General features: G+C 41.5%; 1 protein-coding gene across 1 annotated transcript in view; it reads left to right on the top strand.

Annotated features, from left to right (window-relative positions):
- Arhgef38 (Rho guanine nucleotide exchange factor 38) overlaps positions 1-25103 on the top strand; it is a 129737-nt gene that overhangs the window by 70454 nt on the left and 34180 nt on the right. The window contains exons 4-5 of the mRNA NM_001427634.1: positions 12830-12977; positions 19619-19636. Coding sequence (NP_001414563.1) covers positions 12830-12977; positions 19619-19636 — 166 coding nt within the window. The remainder of the gene's footprint in view (positions 1-12829; positions 12978-19618; positions 19637-25103) is intronic.

Here is a 25103-nt window from a genome sequence, read left to right as displayed (position 1 = left end):
CTGTTTGGAGTTCTGTAGGCTTCTTGTATGTCTATGGGTATCTCTTTTTTTAGGTTAGGGAAGTTTTCTTCTATGATTTTGTTGAAGATATTTACTGGTCCTTTGAGCTGGTAGTCTTCACTCTCTTCTATGCCTATTATCCTTAGGTTTGATCTTCTCATTGAGTCCTGGATTTCCTGTATGTTTTGGACCAGTAGCTTTTTCCGCTTTACATTATCTTTGACAGTTGAGTCAATGATTTCTATGGAATCTTCTGCTCCTGAGATTCTCTCTTCCATCTCTTGTATTCTGTTGGTGAAGCTTGTATCTACAGCTCCTTGTCTCTTCTTTTGGTTTTCTATATCCAGGGTTGTTTCCATGTGTTCTTTCTTGATTGCTTCTATTTCCATTTTTAATTCCTTCAACTGTTTGATTGTGTTTTCCTGGAATTCTTTCAGGGATTTTTGCGATTCCTCTCTGTAGGCTTTTACTTGTTTATTAATGTTTTCCTGTGCTTCCCTAAGTGTGTTCATGTCTTTCTTGAAGTCCTCCAGCATCATGATCAAATATGATTTTGAAGCTAGATCTTGCTTTTCTGGTGTGTTTGGATATTCCATGTTTGTTTTGGTGGGAGAATTGGGCTCCGATGATGGCATGTAGTCTTGGTTTCTGTTGCTTGAGTTCCTGCGCTTGCCTCTCGCCATCAGATTATCTCTAGTGTTACTTTGTTCTGCTATTTCTGACAGTGGCTAGACTGTCCTATAAGCCTGTGTGTCAGGAGTGCTGTAGACCTGTTTTCCTCTCTTTCAGTCAGTTATGGGGACAGAGTGTTCTGCTTTCGGGCGTGTAGTTTTTCCTCTCTACAGGTCTTCAGCTGTTCCTGTGGGCCTGTGTCTTGAGTTCACCAGGCAGCTTTCTTGCAGCAGAAAATTTGGTCTTACCTGTGGTCCCGAGGCTCAGGTTCGCTCGTGGGGTGCTGCCCAGGGGCTCTCTGCAGCGGCAGCAACCAGGAAGACCTGTGCCGCCCCTTCCGGGAGCTTCAGTGCACCAGGGTTCCAGATGGTCTTTGGCTTTTCCTCTGGCGTCCGAGATGTGTGTGCAGGGAGCAGTCTCTTCTGGTTTCCCAGGCTTGTCTGCCTCTCTGAAGGTTTAGCTCTCCCTCCCACGGGATTTGGGTGCAGAGAACTGTTTATCCGGTCTGTTTCCTTCAGGGTCCGGAGGTGTCTCTGGCAGGTGTCCTGCTGCTCCTGGGCCCTCCCCCACGGGAGCCCAGAGGCCTTATACAGTTTCCTCTTGGGCCAGGGATGTGGGCAGGGGTGAGCAGTGTTGGTGGTCTCTTCCGCTCTGCAGCCTCAGGAGTGCCCACCTGACCAGGCGGTTGGGTCTCTCTCTCACCGGGTCTGGGAGCAGAGACTAAATGCACCTTTTAATGCTGACATGTGCAATTAGACTTTTAATATCTTTCACTTATCAGAATCTTCTGAGCTTATTGGATGCTTCTGTACTTTCAGATTATTTTCCCCAATAAAAATATGGCTCACAAATTTGACAACTTTGATCTGAGACAGTTCTGTGGGTAAAGCACTTGCAGCGCAAGCACAAGAGTGAGGAAGAGAGTTGGGAATCCCAAGTGCCCGTGTAAAAAGCCGAGTGTGGCAGTGCACCTAGTGCTGTGTGCTGAGCGGCAGAAACGGGGGGCTCGTGAGGTGAGCCAGCTGCCAGTCCAGCTGAAAACAGTCAGGACCAGGTTCAGTGAAAGACTCTGTCTCAAAGAAATAAGGCAGAGAGCAGAGAAAGATGCTCAGTATCCACCACCTCTGACCGTTACATGCACACAGACAGGCTCACACATCTGTATATACACTTGTAAAGATTCATACACACACACACACACACACACACACACACACACCCTAAATGAATGAATGAATGAATGAATGAGTGAATGAGTGAGTGAATGGATGAATGTATGCAAACATAAAACTGGTATTGAATTATAACTGATAAAACCAAATGAATAGCACAAACATCAATATATGTATCAATATAGATAAATGGGAATAAGAAACTCTCCAGTAGATTTCAATTTATAAAGACAGAGTAGATAAAAATAGAAAAATCCTGGGGCTGGAGAGATGGCTCAGTGGTTAAGAGCACCAACTGCTCTTCCAGAGGTCCTGAGTTCAATTCCCAGCAACCACACGGTGGCTCACAACCATCTGTAATGGGATCCGATGCCCTCTTCTGGTGTATCTGAAGACAGCAACAGTGTACTTACATACATAAAGTAAATAAATAAACCTTTAAAAAAATAGAAAAATCCACTAGTAGACAATCATCATTATAATAATTGTTTTATATAAAAATCCACCAATAAATGTATTATATACTGGGAAAAAGTTAGAGAGCACAGATTTCCGCTTCTCAAAAATCCCTCCACAAGTAATTTTAGATGTTGGAAGGAAACATGGTAACCTTACAATAAAAAGCCTACTTTGACCAACCAAAGTCAAGAACAGCTGAGAATATAAGCCTCACATTGCAAACCGAATGCAATGTGACCAATATGAAGTATCATATATGTGGCATTTTGCCTCCAAAGTCCATAGACACATCCAATCAGGAGAAAGCATCCAACATATCGAAATTAAAAGAATAAGGGACACTTATGTAGAAACAAGTCAGCTCCTGACACTTATTGTGTAGTTATTTGCTTATTTTAACATAGGAGAACATTTGAAACTGTATTACCTCAGTATTTCCCTTTATTAGTATGAAATCAGTTCAAGTTTTAAAATTAAAAACATCTTATAGTTTACAGAGAACACTCAGTTAAAAGATGCTTAAGCTTTCAAGGTCTCTAGTCATGAATTATAACTAGAAAGATTACGAGACATGTTTCAGAAAATTAAAATGAGAAAGGCTACAATTCAACAAGTGTCAGCATTGATTCCGAGTCAGCCTTGTGACTCTAAAAAAATGGAGGCAAAGTGATGATATTTCATAACTGCATGATAAGTGCTACTCTATGGTCATTAAGAGAGAGGCCCAAACCACTTGGCCTTTCCAAGAATCATTGAAATGCCCTTGGAGAGGTGAGTGCAGCCCTCCTCAGCCAACTGACCAGACACTGCTGACCCAGCTGACCACAAACTTGTAGTCTGCAGCACCACAGGGAGACAAGCCATCTTTGGGAAACCCTGCCCAGCCATCAACCCAAGTCTGGTGAGCAAACAGTTGCTTTTAGTTTTTTAGATTTGGGGATGATGTTTTTGCCTAACAAGAGTTAATTCCTACAAAAATCAGGGAGGAAAAAAATTTCAATCTGAAGGAAAACTTGATTTGGAGTGTGGATTTTGGACTTGGGCTTGACTGATTTTAGAACAGAAGCAATCGCACACAGAAGGCAGTCTTGATTGCCAGGCAATGGTGGTGCACTCCTTTGATCTCAGAATTTGGAAGGCAGAAGTAGACGGATCTCTGTGAGTTCGAGGCCAACCTGATCTACAGAGTGACTTCCAGAAAGGCCGGGGCTCCACAAAGCGAAATTCTGTCTCCAACAAAACAAAACCAAACAAAACAGCTGTCTTGATGAGCAAAGGGTTAAAGGCCTCATGTTAGCGCAGTCTGGGAAATGTTTGTCAGGTTTCTTAGTATTCCAGTGTTGCCTCAGACGCAGTGCCAGGCGGCCTCTAACAATCCTCTACCACAGTGTACACATCAATGGAGAGCTCAAGGGCAGTTCCTATCCCCACATCTTTGACCACCTAGATTTCGTAAGATGAACTGATTGGATGAGATGTTTGCAAATTAATGTTACCACCAAGTGGAAAGCACAGGTGTCTCACCTCTGTGTCTTCGGGCATCGCAAATAAAAGCTTGTGAGTCACAGCCGTAGTGCCAGATCCTCTGGGTGCCTCGATAAATGAGGAGGAGAAATTTACTCAACAGACCTTGGCGTTTGGACGACGTTCAAGTTTATAAATAGATCTGAGAGCTCTGAAGGAGTGTTCTGGATCCCAGTGCCAAAACACAAAGTGGATTTTAAAAATCTAGACTAAATCTACGTATGGAAGGTGTTTTAAAATCTCTAGAGAGAAATAGTTGAGCTTTGGTTCTTATTTATATTTACATTAAATATATTATAGGATAATTTACGAAAATAGCAGGAAAGCACAGGGAAAATAAAAGATGGTGTAGAATTTAAGGGTATAATAACATCTTTCAATATCAAGTTGAATTGGATTCATCTTTCCTGTTGCTAGATCTCAGGCACGTTATGAATCCTCACTGAAGTTCAGCTTCATATCAGGAAATTGAAGGCAGTGGTGTTTACCTCATAAGAGTTTTATGAGGATTCAATAAAATCAAGTGTAAAGAAGACATGGGGCATGTCCTTAATATGTAGTGAGACTAAATTGTTATTATCATAGTTATCCAGGCCAAGCTAATTATACACATCAGCTTATAAAGCCTGGTTTCTTTTACGTAGGAAATAAGTGTAATAAATATTCTTTTCAGAACTTTTAGAAACAAATTAGATTTAGATTGTGTGGTTTCTCTGTTCCTCCTGGTATCTAGGGGTCTTTATAATTCATATAGACAATGATATATTTTACTGTAAGAAGGGAGGTTTAACCAATCATGTGCTTCTTCTAGGCTTGGCTGAGTTGGGTAGACTCACATTGACTCTGATTCATACAGTACAATGGAAATGACCCTAGGACAGTAACTGGGCTAAGCCCCAAGAATGTAGACTGATGTCTACTTTTGTAATGATGCCAGTTAAAAGGTCTTTCCTTCTTGATGGAAAGATGATGCAGGGAAACCACATGGAAAGAGAGAGACAGAGATACAAACACACACACACACACACACACACACACACAGAGAGAGAGAGAGAGAGAGAGAGAGAGAGAGAGAGAGAGAGAGACAGAAACAGAGACACAGAGACAGAGACAGAGACAGAGAGATACAGTCAGCCATCCTAGTATTCCAGCAAAGCCATGTGGCCACTTGTCTGTCAAAGGACCAAACTTAACAATGAGCCATTTTGGCCTTTACTGTCCAGTGATGTCCTCCCACAACTGCATGCCCAGAGAACACAAAGTCTAAGAAGAATCATCCAGTTGAGTCCAGTGTGCACATAAAACCGTAACTGAACATCGAAAACCTGGTTTGTTACATAGCATTAGAGAACACACTAGTGATCGTGTTGTCTTAGATGTGTTTGCATGCTGTGATGCTTCAAAGTATTTTAAAGAAGACTGTCAAGACAATACTGCAGTCTGCTTTACACACCCACCTCACACCTACAGTGTATAGAAAAAGACTGGAAGAAGCTCAGGAAAAGGAAACTGTATTTCCTCATACACTCTTTTCGGAGGGTGAGTTTATACTCAGAGGAAAATAATTTAGAGTTCCCTGTGTCTGAGGTTCATAGGTTAGCTACTGTTGTTTTTATCGAAGTTCTGGGTTCTCTTAAAACTTTGTCTCCTAACACATAAGAACTGGAAAACCGGGAAGGGGAATAACAATCGAAATGTAAATAAGAAATACCCAAGTTAATAACAATGAAAAAAAAAAGAACTGGGCAGTAACTGTTCCTCATCTGAATGAATTTTCCAAGAGAGAGATGGAGGGGGGATAGAGGGGGAAAGAGGAAGAAGGGATATTTGTGTATACACACACACACACATACATATAGATGTACACATACCTATGCTCATATACATATATGCATTCATAAACAGGCCAGCAACTTACTGGAGTATCCATAGCCAGTGTTGGGAGAGATCCAGATGAAGAGTTGGAAAACCATACAATTTTTCTCACACATAAGCAATGACAGGAAAGCTGTCAATTCCAGAGAACATGATGCAAATATAGGGTTTTCATGGTCAAGGGTTCAAAAGTCCACACAGAAAAGCAAGACTCGTAAGGAAGAGGTCACTAGGTTGAAGTGCTAGGGTTGGGCCCCCAGTCTCCTAAGGGAGATCAGGATAGGTTTGGAGGATGCTAGGATTTATTTCCTCTAACAATAATAAACAAGTTGGATCAATGAAACGGAAGTCCTAGGATTCTCATCTCTGAGAAGAGTACAGGTAAGATGCTGTGCTGGTGGCTAAGCAGAGTGATTGCCGAGCTGTAGCAGGAGCCCTGGAAGGGTGAAGTCAGACGCTATGCCCTGCACACACAGGAACTTTGCCCTCAATCTCGGCACCGTCAGCATCTGAGCATGGCCTGAGTACATCCGTCCTGAGCACAGTGTCGGGGCAAGACCGAAAGGTACACAAAGGTCAGGGCATAATACAGCCTTGGAGGTGACAGATTGGGACTTTATCATGGCTGTATCGCTACAGCTCAAGCTGTGGGAAGACCACTTGGATGGATGCTGACCTCATTTGCCTGTTCTGAGTGGAAAACTAAATGACACACTGAGCTAAAATGGCCTCATTTTTTTTTTCCGAAACAAGAATTCCCCATTGTTCTCTTCCAGGATCTGTGTAGCTCTTTATAGCTTCTTCCTACAAACCCTGTAGCCTGTTGCTTCGAAATTGAGGCCCCCTGATAGCTGTTCCAAATCCAGGCATTGCTTCCAGTAAGAAGTAGAAAAACTACTTCCTTGTTAGCATTTTTCACTTCAGGGGAGTACTTTACCCATGGTTTTATTTCACAAAGCACATGCAAACATGCTTCTGAAGGTGTACTTTGCCACTCATAGCTCATAGCTACTAGCAATCTGAGAACTACCAGACCTCTAGCTTCAACTGGGTGTACTGTCGATCCAAATTCTACAAATTTGGAGGAAGAACCCGGAAGAACAGGTTCACAACCAGCAAAGGACGCTACATCCATTTGTTTGTATTTGAGGATGGGAAGCCCTGCACAGTTGAAGCACATGGGCTCTAAGGCACACTCCCTCCTCCCCCAGCACGTAAGCTCCATTAGAAGAGCTTTGGCCCACTGTTTCCCCAAGGGCTGTGTTCAGCAAGAACTATAACGATGAGAAAGCTAAGAGGTTACTAAGTCAGCCTGTAGTTTTGACCAGCGTTATTGTTAGAGGCAGATAAGTGTCATAGACATTTACTAGAGCGAGCTGTGGGAGAATCATGGACTGAACTGAGAGTGGGGGCATCCTCTGTGACATGAACCTTGAGTAGAGAAAGGATACTGACTTATGTCAACTGTGAGGATTCTCGTCCCGCCATGAAAGTCTTCAGAAAGCAGGTTTCACATCAACATCCTAAGTTGCCACCAAAATCAATAGCTGGGTGATTGGATGTCAGAGCAGGGCCAATATTTAACGAGCACGCATCCCATTGTTGGGACAAAAATGGGTAAGGGTTTGATTTGCCCACGCTATACTACAAGCTCTAGACACAAGCAGAAAGGAGCCCAGGGCAAAATTCCTTCCATTCCACTTTCTGTCTGTCTGCATGCCCCATGAATGAACCCTGGTTTGTCCTGCCCAGCTGTTAGGCTGTCTCCTGTGTTTGGGAATTCTGGGAAGGTGCCCCCTCAGTTGCGAAAGGCTCTTCTTTAAGTGCCCAGCCTGACCCCACATGCCAGCTTTCCAGAGTTTTGGATGCGGTGATGTTACAGGTAGGACACACCTCCCATCTCCTTTCTTCTTGTTTTCCTCCTCATGGTCCAGTTTCCATCACTGGTCCCAGTTGCACACCTATCTCTGTCACTCACCTGCCAATGAGGTTCCTTCTCGCCATGGCCTCAGAATTATAAACCAAATGGACACATTTTTCTTCTGAACATCTCTTATGCTGCTGCTTTTGAGAAGCTTCAATTAAAATAATTTTGAAATCCGAAGAGACTTATCATGAGCTCCAGGAAATAACCTGAAGTCATGACTCCAGGCAAGAAAACAAACAAACAAACAAACAAACAAGAAGTGTTACTTTAAGAATTCATGTAGTTTCCCAGCCTACTTTCCTGAAAACAGTGTTTTCCTTCAAATACTGCAATAATACTGATACTCAAGGGATACAGCTATTCTGATGCCATGGAGGCACGTCTTACGTGTTACCTGTATTTGTTTGGAACTCTACACTCTGACCGGGACCCCTGGGTACCCTCAGCAGTCTCCAGGAGAGGTTGGACTAAAGGCAACAGACTGTGGCTTCTTTAAATGGTGTTTACTCTTCAACTCCCTCTCACCAGTCCCCCATACTCTCCAGTCTCAGAGAACAGAATTAATCTAGGGAAGTGGATGAATGAGTTGACACTTGCTGGCTAAACAGCCTTATTTAGTGCAAGCAGCTGGGCTCCCACCCAAAGGAGGATAACCAGGCTATAGGAAGCACACCTTGGATCTTCTGCAGGCTACAAGCAAGGCTCTTTCTGTTGGGAATGTCTTATCTCAGCTTCATCATCCAGGAAAGTGATACCGTCATACCCAGACCCCCAATCTCTCTTTCAGACAGTGGCTACATCTGCCCATGCTCTGGGGCCATCCTGGTCCGCTCTCTATTCCAAATATTCAGGCTCGACAAGCAAGTTTTATTTAGGACCACAGAAAACTTTTGAGACATAACTCAGACCTTTAATTTTTTTTCTCTAAAAATAATTTAATGGCAATTCAGTGATTAAAGAAAAAACCATTTTTTACATATGTCTAAAGATACCTTTACCAAAAATATGTTGAGAAATATACTTCATTGTAGCTATTGCAACTCAACTTTTAAAATATAGACCAAACCTCTCAGGGAGCTTGTCCGTGTAGATTGTTTCTCCCTCACACAGCAGCCAGTTAATTTAATCTTTTTTCCCCCATTTTTATTAAATTGGGTATTTTGTATTTACCTTTCAAATGTTATTCCCTTTCCTGGTTTCCTGTCCCTCCCCCTCCCCCTTGTATATAGGTGTTCCCCTCCCCATCCACCCCCCATTACTGCCCCCCTCCCCCAAGAATCCCGTACACTGGGTATCTAGCCTTGGCAGGACCAAGAGCTTACCCTTCCATTGGTGCCCCAACAAGGCTACCTATGCAGTTGGAGCCCAGGGTCAGTCCATGTATAGTCTTTAGGTAGTGGTTTAGTCCCTGGAAGCTCTGGTTGGTTGGCATTGTTGTTCATATGGGGTCTCAAGCCCCTACAGCTCTTTCAGATCTTTAATCTTTAACTGAAGTTCTTTTAAAATGTCATCTCAACTGGAGCTTAGAGCTGAACTTGTAAATTTTTTGGTTATGTTACAATTCACTCCCTGCGTTAAACTTTCCATGACTAATGGTGTCACATTTCACACATTTTAAAAACAAAATGCTATTAATCAGTATTTCTCCTAAAATATTTCCTTCAAAACAGGAAAAGAAATACAGTGGAGCACATCTGGGAGAACAAACAAAAACAATACGCTTGTGGCATAAGAAGACATGCTTATTTCTCTGTGGTACAAAAGCCTCCCGGTCTAGCTGCTCAAGCAGGTGACAGCTTTGCCTCTCCCTCAGTTTTTGCACCACAGAGAAATAAGCACATTTTCTTATACCAAAAGTATTCAGAACAACCAAACTTTCTATTGCTTTCTGAAAAAAAAGAAAAAAGAAAATAGGAATATACCCAGGTGGGGGAGGGGAAGACAATATGGAACCCCAAATTTCAATCTCTTCTGTCCTAGGGCGGTCCAAGATTTTCCATGTACGTTACCCCTCTCACAATCCCCTTGCTTTTACACTCACTTACAGCTCCCTGGGCTGAACACTTCCGGTCTGTGCTGCTTAACTCTAGCTTTGCATGGTCACGTGGTCCAGCGAATGGAAACCTACTCTTCTCCCTCACCCGCACTGGCTTACATAAGCTATTCGGATGAAATGTTGGTGCTTTGTGTCTGCAGTACAAACTGTAGTGCTCAGTGCAAAACAGCCATCCAGGAAAATCATTGTTAAACAAAGATGAACTGAAAAGAAAAAACGTTCTTTCCTTTCTGAGCCACTTTTGATACAGAGCCTGGGATAAGCCGCTTGCTTCCTTGAAAATCGGGGCTTCCCCCTGAGTTTGCATACTGACAGAGGAAATACAGAGAGAGCCCTATGGATTCCACACCACACAGTGTGAGCCATCTTATGGGGAGGCATGAGCTTGTAAGAGAAGAGACAAATCAACAGGAACATTAAATGAGAAGAACCTGAATGCATTTACATCCGTGAGGGGCAACAGCCTATCAGGAACAATGACGTCAGGACACAGACTGTGTTTGGAAAGTTGCTTTTAAAGGCAATGACTAAAGACATTTAAAATAGAGTTAGTGTTCAGTTGAGTCTTGTTTGTTTGTGTTTGTGTGTTTCTCTCCTTTGCAGGATAGTTGCTTTGAAGGAGATGTTACTGCAAAAAAAAAAAAAAAAAAAAAAAAAAAAGGCTTCCGTTGTAAAATTTATAAAAAACGAAGATGGTAGTTTTGTTTCATAGGATGCTGGTGCCGTTGTGTCAGGCTGCCAGAGTGAAATTACCTTCCCTGGTCTCGGTTCACTCCTTTCTCCCCTCTTAATCATCCCTCCAGCACACATATATTAGACTGAGCAGTTGTCCTTCACCACTGAAGAAATGCAGCCAAGACTTAACGTTACCGTGGAAACAGAATCACTTTTGGCTGCAAGACACCTGGCTTCATCAGCACTATTATGAAGCAGAATGGGCTGGGAGGGAAATCAAATATTCTGCCCACCAGTGCTATAGCTGGCCTCTGGGTGAATAAATGACTTTCAATTAGAGTACTTAAATGTATTTTAACTTCAATAATTATTATTAGAGCCCCAACAGAATTTGACTCGGAGATTTCAAAAAGAAAAAAAAATAGCTTTCGCTATGAAGGGGAGAGCTAGCTATTCAGGGGCACTTCTGTTAAAGAACAGACAGGGGCATTTGCAAGCGATGGCTCACTTGCATGGAAAGCAAGTATTCTCTTTGTTTCTTAACTTTCTGATTTAGCCATATGCATTTGTCAGGCTATCTTTCTTCCTCCTCCTCCATGAATTTACTTGCATTCCTCTCTTCCTTTCTTTCTGTGTGGACTGCTATCTTAAAGGGCAGATCTTCAAAAGTTATGCTAGGAGAAGGATCAGCCCAGTTAAATCCCAGAAATAGCAAGAATCCTTCATCCCTTCAGCTGTAAAAATGTACAGTTCACTGGGTTAATTCCAGGTCACCCAAATCAATCTCTCTCTCTCTCTCTCTCTCTCTCTCTCTCTCTCTCTGTCCAGAATCTGGATGAAAGCCATAAATGAGTGGGATACTTTAGAAATATCCCAAACGATATGAAAGAAAACAGGTGTAAAAATAAATAAAGAGAACAACAAAACTATTCCCGAAATCACCACTCGAGCCCTGGTTTCTAATTCTGACTTTAACAGTCTTCCCACCTCAGCCAGCATTCACCAGAGCTCTGGAGTGTGAGGACTGAAAGCCAGGGACACTATTTGGCCTGTAAGCCCAGCACTGTCACCTCCTAGAAGGACTTGAGAAGAATCATTTATTTGCTTCCAACTCAGATTTATCCACTCTGAATTTGTACAAAGAGCCTCTTATCTCTTTGTGCACGGAGAGAAAAGAGCAGTTCGACGTATAAAACATGTTTAACCTGCTCAAGACAATCTTGTTGCTACAGGGAGATTGGCTTTCTTCTATACTATAGACAGTATGTCTACATCACTGCCATCCATTCAATCAGGCTATTGAAGTCAATCAGCCTCCAAATTACTGATCTCAAGCTTAAAATGCTTTTGGGCAATAGATCCTGTCTCATGTTTCCTGTACCTTACCCTTAACATCTAATGCTTAGACTCAGTTTTAAGTGCTTGAATGAGTGATTAAATCAGACTGGCATTTGGTATCTAGAAGGACCACTATATTTCTAATTATATCACCGTATCAAAGAGGATTCATTCAATGTCTGGACACAGTTGGTCTAAGCTGTTTCATGAAGGTACTCTCCTAACACTGCTTCACAATGCTATCCAACTGAACTTTACAAGGAATAATTGACCATCCTTTCTTCTTTTATATGTAGAGAAATGTTCTGTGTGTCTAAACTCATTCTACGATTTAGTTTTATGTCACATGTGTGCAAAGGCTTACAAAGGCCAGAAGAGGGCGCTGAGTCTCCTGACTTGGAGTTAAAGGCAGATGTGAGCCATGTATGGTATGGGTGTTGAAAATCAAATTTGGGTCCTCTGGAAGATCAGCAGGCACTCTGAACTGTTGAACCATTTCTACATCCACATCCCTATTCGTCTTTTCTCTAAATTCTGTTTACCTTCCACAGAATCTTAGAAAATGTTGTTAGTAGACTAAATATCAACAAAGCAGCATACCTTATATTTCCTATCGTTTTGATAAGTCAACAAAAACCTTTTCCCATTTTCAACATTTATTATGTATATGTTCTACTCTGAGTTTTGCACACACTACATGTCTTAGTTGTAATTATATCTCAATGAAATTGAGTCTCTTGTAGCTGGTAATTTATACATGAGGAAACAGAGCATCGAAATCATTTTCTTAGCTGTCAAAGGCAGTCAGTAGCACAGCTTGATTTAAACATGGGCAGACCACTCTAATCTCGTCTGCTCTTAACAGTGATTCTTCGCTCCAGCCCATTAGCTCTTCACCATTTGCTTTATAAAAGGCAGAAAAGAAGAAAGGGAAGGAGAGAAGAAGAAGTGGGGGAAGCTGGGAGAAAGAAGAGGAAAAGGGAACGGTCCACTCAATGCCTAGCCTCTTTCCAAATAAAGTGGGGATCAGCGGGGACAGACGATTTTTTGCGATACTCAACCTTGAGTAATAGCGCATGAAGTGCCGCTTTGGTCTGACGAGACCATTTTGTCTTTGTTTATATTGCTCAGGAGAGGTATTCTTGCAGATTAAAGGACCGCTGGAGGATGTTTATAAGATCTACTGCTATCACCATGACGAAGCGCACAGTGTTCTAGAGTCCTACGAAAAGGAAGAGGATCTGAAGCAACATTTGAGCCACTGTATCCAGTCCTTAAAGTAAGGCCCCTTTCAATCGGCAATTCCCATCTACTCTGATTGCTTACCGGGGGTCACTTGCAAAGAACCGGATTGAAAGGTCACATAGAGCCAATGTTTTACAGGGCTTGCCCCGATGGCTGCGTTATGAAAAGTTGATGTGCTACAAGCCAAGATCAGTTTTTCTTCCTCCTTGACAGGATGACTAAAAATAACACGGGAGACAAAGATTGAAGGCCTTGTAGAGATGGGGGTGGGGATGCTATACTGTCAAACAATAGTTATAAAATAAACCCGCTGTTCATGCATTCTCAAGAGCCAATGGGGAGCGGGCTGGTTACATAGTGCACTTCCTGAATAGTCTTCCGTGCTGCCCAGATTCACCATGGTGAGATTGCGAGGATCATTAGGACACCGATAAACTTAGCTTCGCGGCGACTAGACACTCTGCCGCCCTCACCGGAAACATGCGAGGGGCAGCATGGGTATCGCATGACGGTGTATGTGATATGCATTATTTTTTTCCCAAAATAATTACCTATTCGCTATAAAATCTGAACTTATCCATTTGAATAAGAGTCTTAGAACTCTTGTTAATCCCCAGGCAACTAATAATCACTGATATTATCTGCTGTAAAAGGGGACTATGAGCCTGTGCTTGATCTGACTTTCCAGATGAAGCCAGCCTCATATTGCAAGCATCGCTTCCTAGCGTATGGCATTTAGAGCTAAACTCACCCTCCTTTTTCTCATCTTGTCACATTTTCCTATGGCCTTTACCCTCTTAATGACTCTATACTGTCAAAAGGGCTGTATTTTGTGTACTGGGCTGCATCAGGTTAGGGACTGACCAGTTTCGGGAAGTTGAGGTGTCCCAGTCAAGATGTAGCAGTCTGAAACTCTAGTATACCTTTGTGTGTTCTGTTGGGTGGGATTTGGAAGGGAAAGGGAATTCCCGCTTTGATAGAACTCTGTAGCAGCACTGAGGTACAATGAGGAGACCACCCTGGACGACTTTCCAGGCTTCAAAACTGAAAATTAGTTTAATTTGGTCCTCGTGGCTTAAAACAAAACAAGACAAAAACAAAACAAGCAGACAAAAACCCTTTGATATAATTTCAACTTTATTGTCCTCTACTGGCCAAACACTGTAGGTCTTCAACATTTTTCCATATCTAAAGAAAAGAAAAAGAACATTTATTGAAGGCTTGTGTCATGAGGTGTATACATCTACATGCCAGAAATGGAAATAAATAAAACTTTATACTCCCCAGGAGTCAGCGTTCACAGATAATTCGTGCATGTGTGTAGTGAGCAGCTCTGGCTAGTTTTGACTATTTCAGTGTAGGTCAATGTTACCATATCAGACTGAAGAAAAGTTAAATAAGCTTATATGTGAAGAAAAAGTCCTCTCCACAGATATGTATTTTTATCCTCACGTAAGATAATGGTGTCCTGCTTACCAAAAGAAAGCCTTCTTGCCTTAACTAAGAGGAAAGATCTAATCCAATAGATGTCACTTTCCTTCAGGTTCTAGAATAGTAGGGGGAAAGAAATCACCTAACACATGAAGAACTGGCTTCTTTGATTACCTTCGGTCTAACACCAGTGCCTAAGGGACCTGGAGAGAAAGGGAGCTGGGGCCCATAGTCATTCTGACTGCCTGCCTCTCAGAAGCCGTTCTGGTGAGGGTAAGCATATGTGCCTTCAATAACCTGATTCCTAAGAGAACAGAGACTGCTATAGAATTCTCTATGTAGCACAGCTCAATACGGTTTTCTTTAGAAACAGTTAAAGACGGAGGGAATTTTAGAATCTCAAATTTGCCTTCAGACCTAATTAATAACTTGGGTGATTTTTTTTTATTTTGAGCTTCAAAATTATTATCCCACAATGAGTTCAATTTTGTGTACTCAGAACCATTTTGACTTTTAGAAATAATTTGGCCTGCCCAACTCTGTTAAGGTGTAAAATGCACAAAATCCAAATAAAATGGTATTGGCAGAGCCATTTCTTAAAGGAAAAGAAAAATCAAAATAAAACAGTTTAAATTAGAGCTGTTCTCCCCAGTGCAGCCTTTCCGTGAAAATAAAGTCAATGGTGAACGGCGCGGGTCTGCCTGCAGGCTGAGTGCAGAAGCATTATTGACGTTGCTATAATACTGACCTCAGCTGAGATAAGGCTTTAAATTCTGAGAAACAGGTTTTCAAACAGGTTTATAGGCCAAAGAGAGTCCCGAACACCCCCAGGCCCCGGTTTCCCTCACCAAGTAATCGGTCAAAGCTATTACTGTCGTTCTGCCTTTTCCTACTGGCTAAATGAAGGAGCGGCTGCCCTTCCTAATGAACATTAGCCACAAACTCCATTTCCAACAATGTGAGGGACACTGAAACGAGGGTTTGAAGCAAAACAGCCACGTGGGAGGTAGCTTCATGCCTCAGAAGCTAAAGTGGATTTTTTTTTAAAGCGACTTAGGTTACATTTTAGCTAAAATTAAAGTATGTTTATGGAGGGCCTCATAAATATTTATTACGAGTACTGGATAATGTTGAAAATGTTTTTCAATATATACGCATGGTTCTCGCCCCCCAGGAGCATAAACTCTACTCAGAGATAAACACCAGCTGGAACGCTTACCCAGCAACACAAAGTTGATTTATTTACTATCTCAGTAAGTTCAGGTCAAGACTAACCTCCAAAGGGGTGGCAGACATAGTGCCTGGGTCTGTATGAGATTCAAGCTTAGGAACCTTGGTTATTCTTTGAAGCCCATTATCATTTATAAGAGAAAATTGTATTTGAATCCAGAAAATTAGTTTTGAAGTGTTAGTGTGTAAGTTTGCAAGTGCCAGATGCACCAAGGATGTGTGTTAGCAGGGAGTAACTTTTTTAAAAAAGAAGGGAACGAGGGTTCCGGGATTAAGAATACTGGCTACTCCTATAGAGGACCTGAGTGTGCTTCCCAGTGCCCACATGGTGGCTCACAACCATCTGTACTGCAATTCCAGGGACTCCGATGACCTCTTCTGACCTTTATGGACATCTGGCGTTCACATTTCTAGGGTACACATACACACCGTAGACAAAATAGTCATACATATAAATTAAATATTTTTAATTAGAATTATTCAGAAATGCATGTGCATTTGCACCTGCCATCTAGAAACTGGACATTTGGAAGCTCTTTTTATCCAGCAAGGGGTGTTTAGCAGGGTAGCAGGAAGGACCCCCAGGATTACCTGCAATGCTGTGTGAATATGTCTCTAAGGGTCTAGAAGTTGTTTTCTGAGGGCCTCATTACTTTGCCTTTACCATTACTGAAGATGGTAAAACTGGGCAGTTGCTTAGCTAGAGTAGAACCCTGTCTGTTGCCTCTTTCAGTTTCTCTAGTTAGAAATGTTACTAAGGCCGTTGCTATATGTCAATGGTCCTAACAGTCTTTAGTTTGTGAGGAAATAAGAACTTTTCTGAGTGCTTTGGTGGCTGAAGTCCATATTTCTAGCCTCCTCTCTTAGTATTACAAATTAATCTGTATTTATCTTTTGGCTAACAAAGGTCCCGTGCTCAGGAGGCATTCTCTAGGCATTAGCTCTCTAGGCATTCTGCTCACACGGCTCCTGTGGCCTTCCCACCTGGGGAAGCAGCAAAAATCCCATGCAGTGAACAGGCTAAGGGGCGGTGCCCGTATTCATCCACCACCTCCTCCTTTCATTCTAAAGGAAGGGTCCCAGGTAAAAATCAAAACCACTTTCGGAAATTCTTCCAGCTCTTTGCGGTATGACATTGGTTGAAAACGGACCATAATCTTTAAGGGATGGCCATATAAAACCTTTAATTCATGAGTCAAATTATAATGAGCATAGCAGGAGAGGGAGGAAATTATTTCATCCTGTAAATAACTTCTCCCTAGACTGTTCATGGCTGGAATCACCTTCTGAAAAGCTGCAAAATCTATCTTAAAAAAAGAGTGGTTCTGGGGTTGGGGATTTAGCTCAGTGGTAGAGCGCTTGCCTAGCAAGCACAAGGCCCTGGGTTCGGTCCCCAGCTCCGGAAAAAAAAGAAAAAAGAAAAAGAAAAAGAAAAAAAGAAGAGTGGTTCTTCTTTAGTGGTGAGAAAATCAGGTGAAGTTATAACGCAGTGCTCGCTCCTTACAGAACATGGCTTCCTCTGTTGGAACAATGCCAGGGTTCTTTATATACAGTGGTATGTTACATTAAGTGCATGCTTAATTTTTATTATAATTTTAGATTGTTTTGTTGAAGTAAATGAAATAAAGAAGAGAAGAAAAAGAGTTCTATGTTTCCTTCAGGACTTAAAAAACAATTTTTAAAATTTCAGTGTATTTATATTGTTACATATATCTATATTATATATTATTATGTTATGTATATAATATTGTATATTATATATTACATATATATTATATGATCTACAATAAGAACCAAACAAGAAAAAGCCAAATTTTAGAACAAACGCAATTTTCCATTAGCAGAAGACATAAATTATTGAAAGACTGGGTATATAAAGGACTGGGTGTAAGACAGCCAATTCATTTCACTAGGAATTCTTTAAATGTCAACAATCAATAATTGCCTAAAATTACAGCAGGCATTCATTTTAAAGACAGCGTAATTTTGTCTTTGATTTTCATTTGAAAGTTTTAGACTCAGCAGAACCCAGTTCTCCCAAGATGTCTAGGAATCTATTTACGAATACGGTCTGGGGACAGAGGAAGCACTTGCTTCTCACACATGTGAACATTTTCCCATGTGTGAAGAAATGGGACTATTTCTTTAGCTTATTAAATTCAATTCAGTTCATCAGAGGTATTTATCATTAAGTTGTTATCTTAATCACTGAATATAAAAAGGCTAGGCATGATAGCAGGTTTCTTTAATTCTGCACTCAGGAGCCAGAGGCAGGAAGATCTCTGAGTTCAAGGGCAACCTGCTCTACAGGGCAAGTTAAAGAACAACCAGAACTACACTGTCACAACCAAGCAACAAACAAACAAACAAACAAACAAGCAAACAAAGACCATCCACTACTGAAGAATGAAGTCATGGAATCTTTTTATATTAAAAATATTCACTGAATTCCAAAAGGTTAAAAAGCACAGGGAGACCATGAGTCTCATGATAAACGGACGTCATCATGTTACTTTGTAATAGCTACCTGCCACATTTAAGAGAAAACTTTCATCTCTTTTATTTCTTAAGTTTGACTAACTGATTTCCATAGTTTTTTAGGACTAAGTAGTTTCACACGTACTTTGATCCCCTAACACAAACGTGTGACTTCTTAGATTTGTGCCCCAGGAATGAACACATCATGCATAAGTCCTTGCCCAAGTTGGAGAGATAGATGATAAATTAAAGAAGTGTGGTATATAATATGAAACATTAACAACCATTATGGATGGATGGAGGGAGGGAGAGAGGGAGGGAGAGGGAGAAAGAGAGAGAAAGAAGCAGAGAATAGGGACAACCAGGATGGTGAGAAGCAGGGTGAACTTTGCAAAGTTTCTCCAGAGAAGGCTTCTCAGGGAAAGGGCATCTGAGCAGAGGCCCGGAAGGGATAAAGGAGGAAGGTATGTAGAGATCTAAATGGAGAGCAATCTGCACAGAAGAAATAGCAGGCTTAAAATCCTGGAGGCTGACACAGCTAACACATGCCTGCCTGACTTTACTAGGAGCATGAGGTCTTCGGTTGCACCTGTGGAAAAACACGTTCTAGGAAATGGGGTAGAGAGGCAGTGAGAGGAGACACAGACCGTGTGCTTTTCTATGGAAGTACTTGCTTTACACAAGCAAAGGGGCAGCCACCAAAGCGAGCAGGGCCTGCATGGACTATCTTTGAGAACACTTAGCAAATTAATACCGTGCATAAACCAACCACAGAGTGCACAGTTGTAATCCCAACACTAGGAAGGCCAAACCTGTGAGAATGCCAGTTTACGGTCAACTTTGTCTGTAAGGGAAGATATATGATGACCCCTTTGTAAAACAATTATTTTCCTAAATCTACATAGAGTGCAGAGAAGTTGATCACATTATTCTACAGGTCAGTAGATTACAATTGTGTTTGAATTCACAGAGATCCTCCTATCTCTGGCTCCTGAGTGTTGAATTAAAGGCCTGTGGGATCATGCCTAGCCTTTTTATATTCAGTGATTAAGATAAAATGTAATGATAAATACCTGTGCCGGATTGTATTTAATAAATTTAAAAAGTCCCATTTCTTTGCACATGCAGAAAACATTTACCTATGTACGACCTTTACCTATGTAAAACATTTAACATGTACCTATGTATGTGCTTCCTCAGTCCCCAGACCTGTATTTGCAAAGAGATTACCTCATGGTTGTATATGATATCTTTTTCAAAATGTAAACACAAACAAATTTGAATACAACTTTAAATTATTTAAATTTATTAACTGAATCACTAGTTTGGATTTTATGTGTGGTATCAAGCAAGAACGGTAGCCATATTGAAGCATCATTTAAGAACACATTACTAAACAAAGACACTTGATTCAATGGGTCATTCATGAAACTCACTGCTTGATATAATACAGTAAAATTTGGATCATTTGAAATGTTACATATTATCCTCTATATGGGAATTTTTATTGATTTACTGTCTCCTCTTCTTTTACAGAACTATATATATGCAAGAGTAAGTACTCCTTTTTAATTTTTTTCTTTTCAATTTTTAATCGTATTAGATCTTTGAGAATTTCTAAAATATGCATTGATCTTATTTGCCTCCTTCCCCAGATCCTCCAAGCTCCACTCCACCTTTCCATCCAACACTGAATCTTCTTTCTCCACCCACCAAGTCCCTTCGTGCTGCACATATATTCATGGGTGTGTGGCTTTTCACTGAAGCATGGTTGGCTCGCCATGGGCAACATTTTTAAAGAATACTGATACTTATCAATTGCATAGCTCCTTGGCTAGGGGTGGTATCTTCTTCCCCTCTTCATTGTGATATCCAGTCTGGCTTGAACTTGCCTGGGGCTTGTGCATGCTATCACTGTTGCTGTGAGCTGATATGTACAGCGCCCCTCCTGTTGGCACCTCTTACATTCTTTATGCCTCCTTTTAGTCTATGGTTCTTGAGTCTTGGGAGGAAGTGTGCTATAAATGTTCCATTTAGCATTGGAACCTTCTGCAGTCTCATTTTCTGTACCTTGGCCAGTTGTGCATCTCTTCGTCAATCTCTGTGGTAATTTGAATGAGGCGTTCCCCCCCCCCCATTGGGCATTTGAATACTTGGTCCCAGTTGGTGGTTCTGTTTGGGGAGGTTTAGAATGCGTGGCCTGCTGGAGGAAGTAATGTCACTGAGGCATAAGCTTTGAGAGTTAAGACTTGAGCTGTTCATGCCTGTGGTTATTCAAGACGGATACTCTCAGACTGCTGTTCCATTTGCCATGCCTGCCACTTGCTGTCATGCTTTCCAGCCATCATGGACTGTAATCCCCATAGTGACAGTGATGGACTCTTATCCCTCTATAACCATGAGCCCAAACAATTCCTTCCTTCTATGCATTGCCTTAGGATGGTAGTTTGCCTAGGAATTCCCCTCCTAGGCTTATTGATTTGAATGCTTGACCATAGAGAGTAGCACTATTTGGACGAATGGGCTTGCTGGAGTATATGTGAAATTTCTGGAGGAAGTGTATCACTAGTGGTGGGCTTCAAGGTTTCAAAAGCCCAAGCTAGGTCCAGTGGCTTTCTCTCTTCCTGTTGCCTATAAATCTAAATGTAAAAGTCCTGACTCCTTCTTTAGCACCATGTCTGCCCATGTGCTGCCATGCTTCCTGCCATGCTGATAATGGACTCTGAAACTAAGCAAGCAACAAGTGAATGCTTTCTTTATAAGAGTTGTCATGGTCATGGTGTCTCTTTACAACAGTAGTACTTTGATTAAAATAGAAGTTGGTACCAGAAGTGGGGTGTTGCTCTGACAGGGATGACTATGCTTCTTGTTAGAGGAATGAGGATTTTGAGACTTTGGATTATGAAAGTAGGTGAATGTTTTAAGTAGAACTTAGTGAGCCATACCAATAGAAGCAAGAAAGATGATAGTGCTGAGGGCAGTGTAGAAAGTGAGGGCCTGTCTCAATGGGTTTCAGAGGAAAGAATATTCCTAAGTAGCCTAGAGACAATTCTTGTGACATTTTGGCAAAGAATATAATTGCTTTTGATCATTGTCCAAGAAAAATTCCGCTTGAGGCTAAATTGAAGAGGTTTGGATTAATGACATTGGTAGAGGAGATTTTTAGGACCGCCTAATATTGACTGTGTCGTGTTATTATTAGTACTCCATCTTATGCATAGCAACAATGAAAAGGAGCAAGCTGAGCAAGGAAAAACACTATTGTACAGTTTGAGGAGAAAAATAGCACCAAGATGTATATTAGTGTTAAGTCCAATGCTCAAAGAAATAAAAAATGTAAAGAAAATCCTGATCCTAAGTGGAATCCAGGGAATGATGACTTCAGGGCAAGACCACGCCCACCTAAGCTTCCAATCTGTAAAAAGGAATCAACGAAAAGCTTAAGAAGTAAAGGAAATAATCAACATCAGAAAGCCAATGCAGATGTAGCTGAACAAGGGGCCATCTTCCAGCTCCCGCAAGCAGCTGAATTTGGCAGTTTCTACCGTTTGCCTCTGGCTTTAGAGTCAAGGATACAGGAAAGAGGTTACGCAATCTTCCTCGGTAACTAAGAAAGCTGCTGAGGCCAGGCATACACCATGAGTGTTCCTGCACAGGGTCCCACTGAGGTTGTTACATGAAGCTATGAGGGTGAAGATGCCATGCTGGAACAGCTCATAGACTGCCTGGGTCAGAGAGTACTTGGGGCCATCACAGAGCGGTGTGACACACTGGAACTAGCCTCCGCTGAAATAAAGATAGACACCCCTCAGTGCCTTGTGGCCCAACGGTGCGGGTGCTAGAGAGGGATAAAAGGTTACCTAGTTTTAATATTTACCGCAACAGCAGGAAGTAAAATGTGATGGTTTGAATAGGAATGTCCCCCATTTGAATGCTTGGTCACCAAGGAGTGGCACCGTTAGGAATGGCCTTGTTGGAGAAGGTGTGCCACGAGGCTTTGAGGTTTCAAAAGTGCGATTCAGGGTGTATGGCTTTCTCTCTTCTTGCTGCCTGTGGATCTGGATGTTAAGCGCTCAGTATCTTCAACACCATGTCTGCCTGCGCCTACCAGGCTTTAGATGCTCCTCACTGGAGCGTTTCACATGTTTTAGGTGATTATTGTGTTAGTTTTCATATCTTTAAAATTATTGTTGAGATTTTCAGTTCCTTAGGTTATATCAAATTTCTTCTACGGAATATAAGATCCTCCCCCTCCCCCTTCTCCTTCCCTTCTCTTTCTTCCTCTTCTCTCACTCTCTCTCTCTCCCTCCTTTTCTTCCCGTCTCTTCATTTCCCTTTATGTAGTTATATAGTTAACTTACTTAAATGTTAATCAGCGTTTGAATCATTAAACCTTGTAGTAAACCGCTACTGATTTTGGTCTAAGAGTCAGCAGGTGGCAATCATCCTTTTTTATTTTCTGGCGTCCTTTCCTCTTCCTCTTCATCTTTTTAGTTTCCTTTGTACTAATCACACCAAACTCACTTTCTTTAAAGCCAAGTCATGTTTCAAGACAAATAGACGCGGATCTGTAGAACAATTTATGTCCCCGGGAGCCTCTCGCAGGGCTCTTCACAATTGCTGACACAGCACAAATACCCACATGGCCTCCCTCGGGCCAAACCGGAGATCTCTCTGCCCTCTCCAACATTGGCTTCACCCCAATTTTGACAATCATCATTGGGTAATTTCCTCCGTTCTTGATTAATATTTTGGCTTGCTCTAGAATTCTATACTAAATGTCAGAATTTGAAAGTCTCAGGGTTTTCTAGTTTACACTGGTTCGTGAGAAGCTGTTCCTCTGATTAGTTTAAGAGTCTCCTCTCTCCTCAGTGGCTGTGGTTTTGTGGGTGGCAGAGTGTGGCTGTTCCAACTCTCATTCTGAGCAGCGGGTTCTGACACCTGCTAACTTTAAAAAAATCTCCTCCTGGTGATGTAACCTTGAGATTTCCCACCTGTGTCCCAGTTCCTGAATCAGCATCTCGGAGGCTTATCATTTATTTACAATGCTTAGGCCATAAGCTAAGCCTGTTCCACTAGCTAATAACGTATATTAACCCCATATACTAACTGTTCTATGTCTGCCGTGTGGCTAGCTACCTCTCCTCAGGTTCTTAAGTCTGACTTCCTCTGAGTCCCAGCAAGGACTTCTCAGACTTGACTCTCCCAGAGTTCCTCTCTTTCTGCTGGATGCCCCACCTTCTAATCCTGCCTCAGTTTAGTGGCCATCAGATTTTTATTGACAGGCAATGCTTCCACACAGTACACAAGAGATTATCTCTACATGATAATTTCCTCCTCCAGTTGTGTTCTGATGTTTGATTCTAGGAATTTTATCATTACTTACTGACTTAGCCATTATTTCTGCGTTTAGTCTTAATTTCCAAGAGTTCTGAATTCTTCAAATGACCTCCCCTAGGTTTTTTTTTTAACTGCCCCACGCCCGACAATCAGTTTTTGAAATGGTGTTTTCCGAAGAGCATGCGTGGGATGGACCTAGGTCCTCTGCACAGATGTAGCAACTGTGCAGCTGGGAGCAGGAGCTGTCTCTGACTCTGTTGCCTGCCTTCGGATCCCTTTCCCCTAATTGGGCTGCATGTCTAGCCTCAATAGAAGATGTGCCTAGTCTCACTGCAACTTGATATGCCAAGACTGGTTGATATTCATGGGAGACCTCCCCTTTGCTGAGGAGAAGGGGAAAGGGAGTAGTTGTGGGGAAGGGAGTAGAGGAAGGAGAGGAACTGCGATCAAGAGGTAACGTAAATAAATAACTTAATAAAACGTAAAACAAAAAATCAAATTATAGAGAAAAGTCAAATAAAAGAACACTATATATCCTTTCATTCAGTCATTCAAAAAAAGAAAAAGGTGTTTTCAACTGATTCTTCCTGTTTTGATCCCCAAGTTGCCTCTGCTCCCTAGTCCTTTAGGTACCCAGAAACTGTTGAGGATAAATGTTCTGGAATGCTTAAGTATGTCTTTCCCATCATTACTGCTTCTCTATCCTTAGCTGCACGAGTTATAATTCATTCTCCTCCTTTATTCTTCTAAAACGTAATAGTTTTATATTATTTTAAGTTCCCATCTCTTATGGCCAATGTTATTTGTTATGTAGCTCTCCACAGTTTTCTTTATTAAGTGATTTAAACATTCCATAAGGAGGTGAAATTTTTTAAAGTTTCTATAAAAATAAATATAAAATTTAGGATATTTGTGGACACGAAATAGAAGAAATTTAAAAAAGTTATAGTCAGTCGTGAAGTTATGTTTTTCCTTCTATTATCCCTCCCCTTAAAACCATAGGTATCTTTCACGTAGAATATTTTTTTTCTATTTTCCACTCTAGTTTTTTTTACATTGTTTAGATATTATCTTTTCCTACATTTTATTGGAACCACTTTATAGCAAAACTGGATACTGTTAAAAAGCAAAGCTGTGTTGGCATAACCTGGAAAAGCCCAGCAGTGATGTGTGAAGATGCTAGTGTAGCTGCGTCTGTAACTGAATCCTTGCCAAGCGATTCACGATACAAGAGGCAGCTGAAACAGTGTCACCACTAATGGCTGCATTCAGTCTGGCTCGAGACTGTGGAGTACTGTCAAACATTTGCCTCCTTACTGTGGGGCAGGCAGGTGACAACTGGCTGACATGGGGACATCATGACACAGGACACATCTGCCTTCACCACGAGCAAGACTTAATCTCACCAGGAGGGGTTAATTAGAAATGGCAGTGAACTTTGTGACACCGAGTGCCTGGCGTGTGTTATCTAACAACACATCCTGTATCTTTTCTTCCATATTGTAGTCTGTCCGATGCAGATACCAGAACGTTATCGATTATCATTTGAGCAACTGTAAAAAAAAAAAAAATCTCTGAGGCAGAAGTGCCTGGGTACTCTCTGTCACTCTCCTCTCAGATTTCCATGTTTGATGCTTTCAAGAAACAATAGTCATTTCTAATTATCATTTGAAACATACAA

This window comes from Rattus norvegicus, chromosome 2 (assembly GCF_036323735.1).
Source record: "Rattus norvegicus strain BN/NHsdMcwi chromosome 2, GRCr8, whole genome shotgun sequence".
Lineage (NCBI taxonomy): Eukaryota > Metazoa > Chordata > Mammalia > Rodentia > Muridae > Rattus > Rattus norvegicus.
This window is presented reverse-complemented; position numbering and strand designations above follow the sequence as displayed.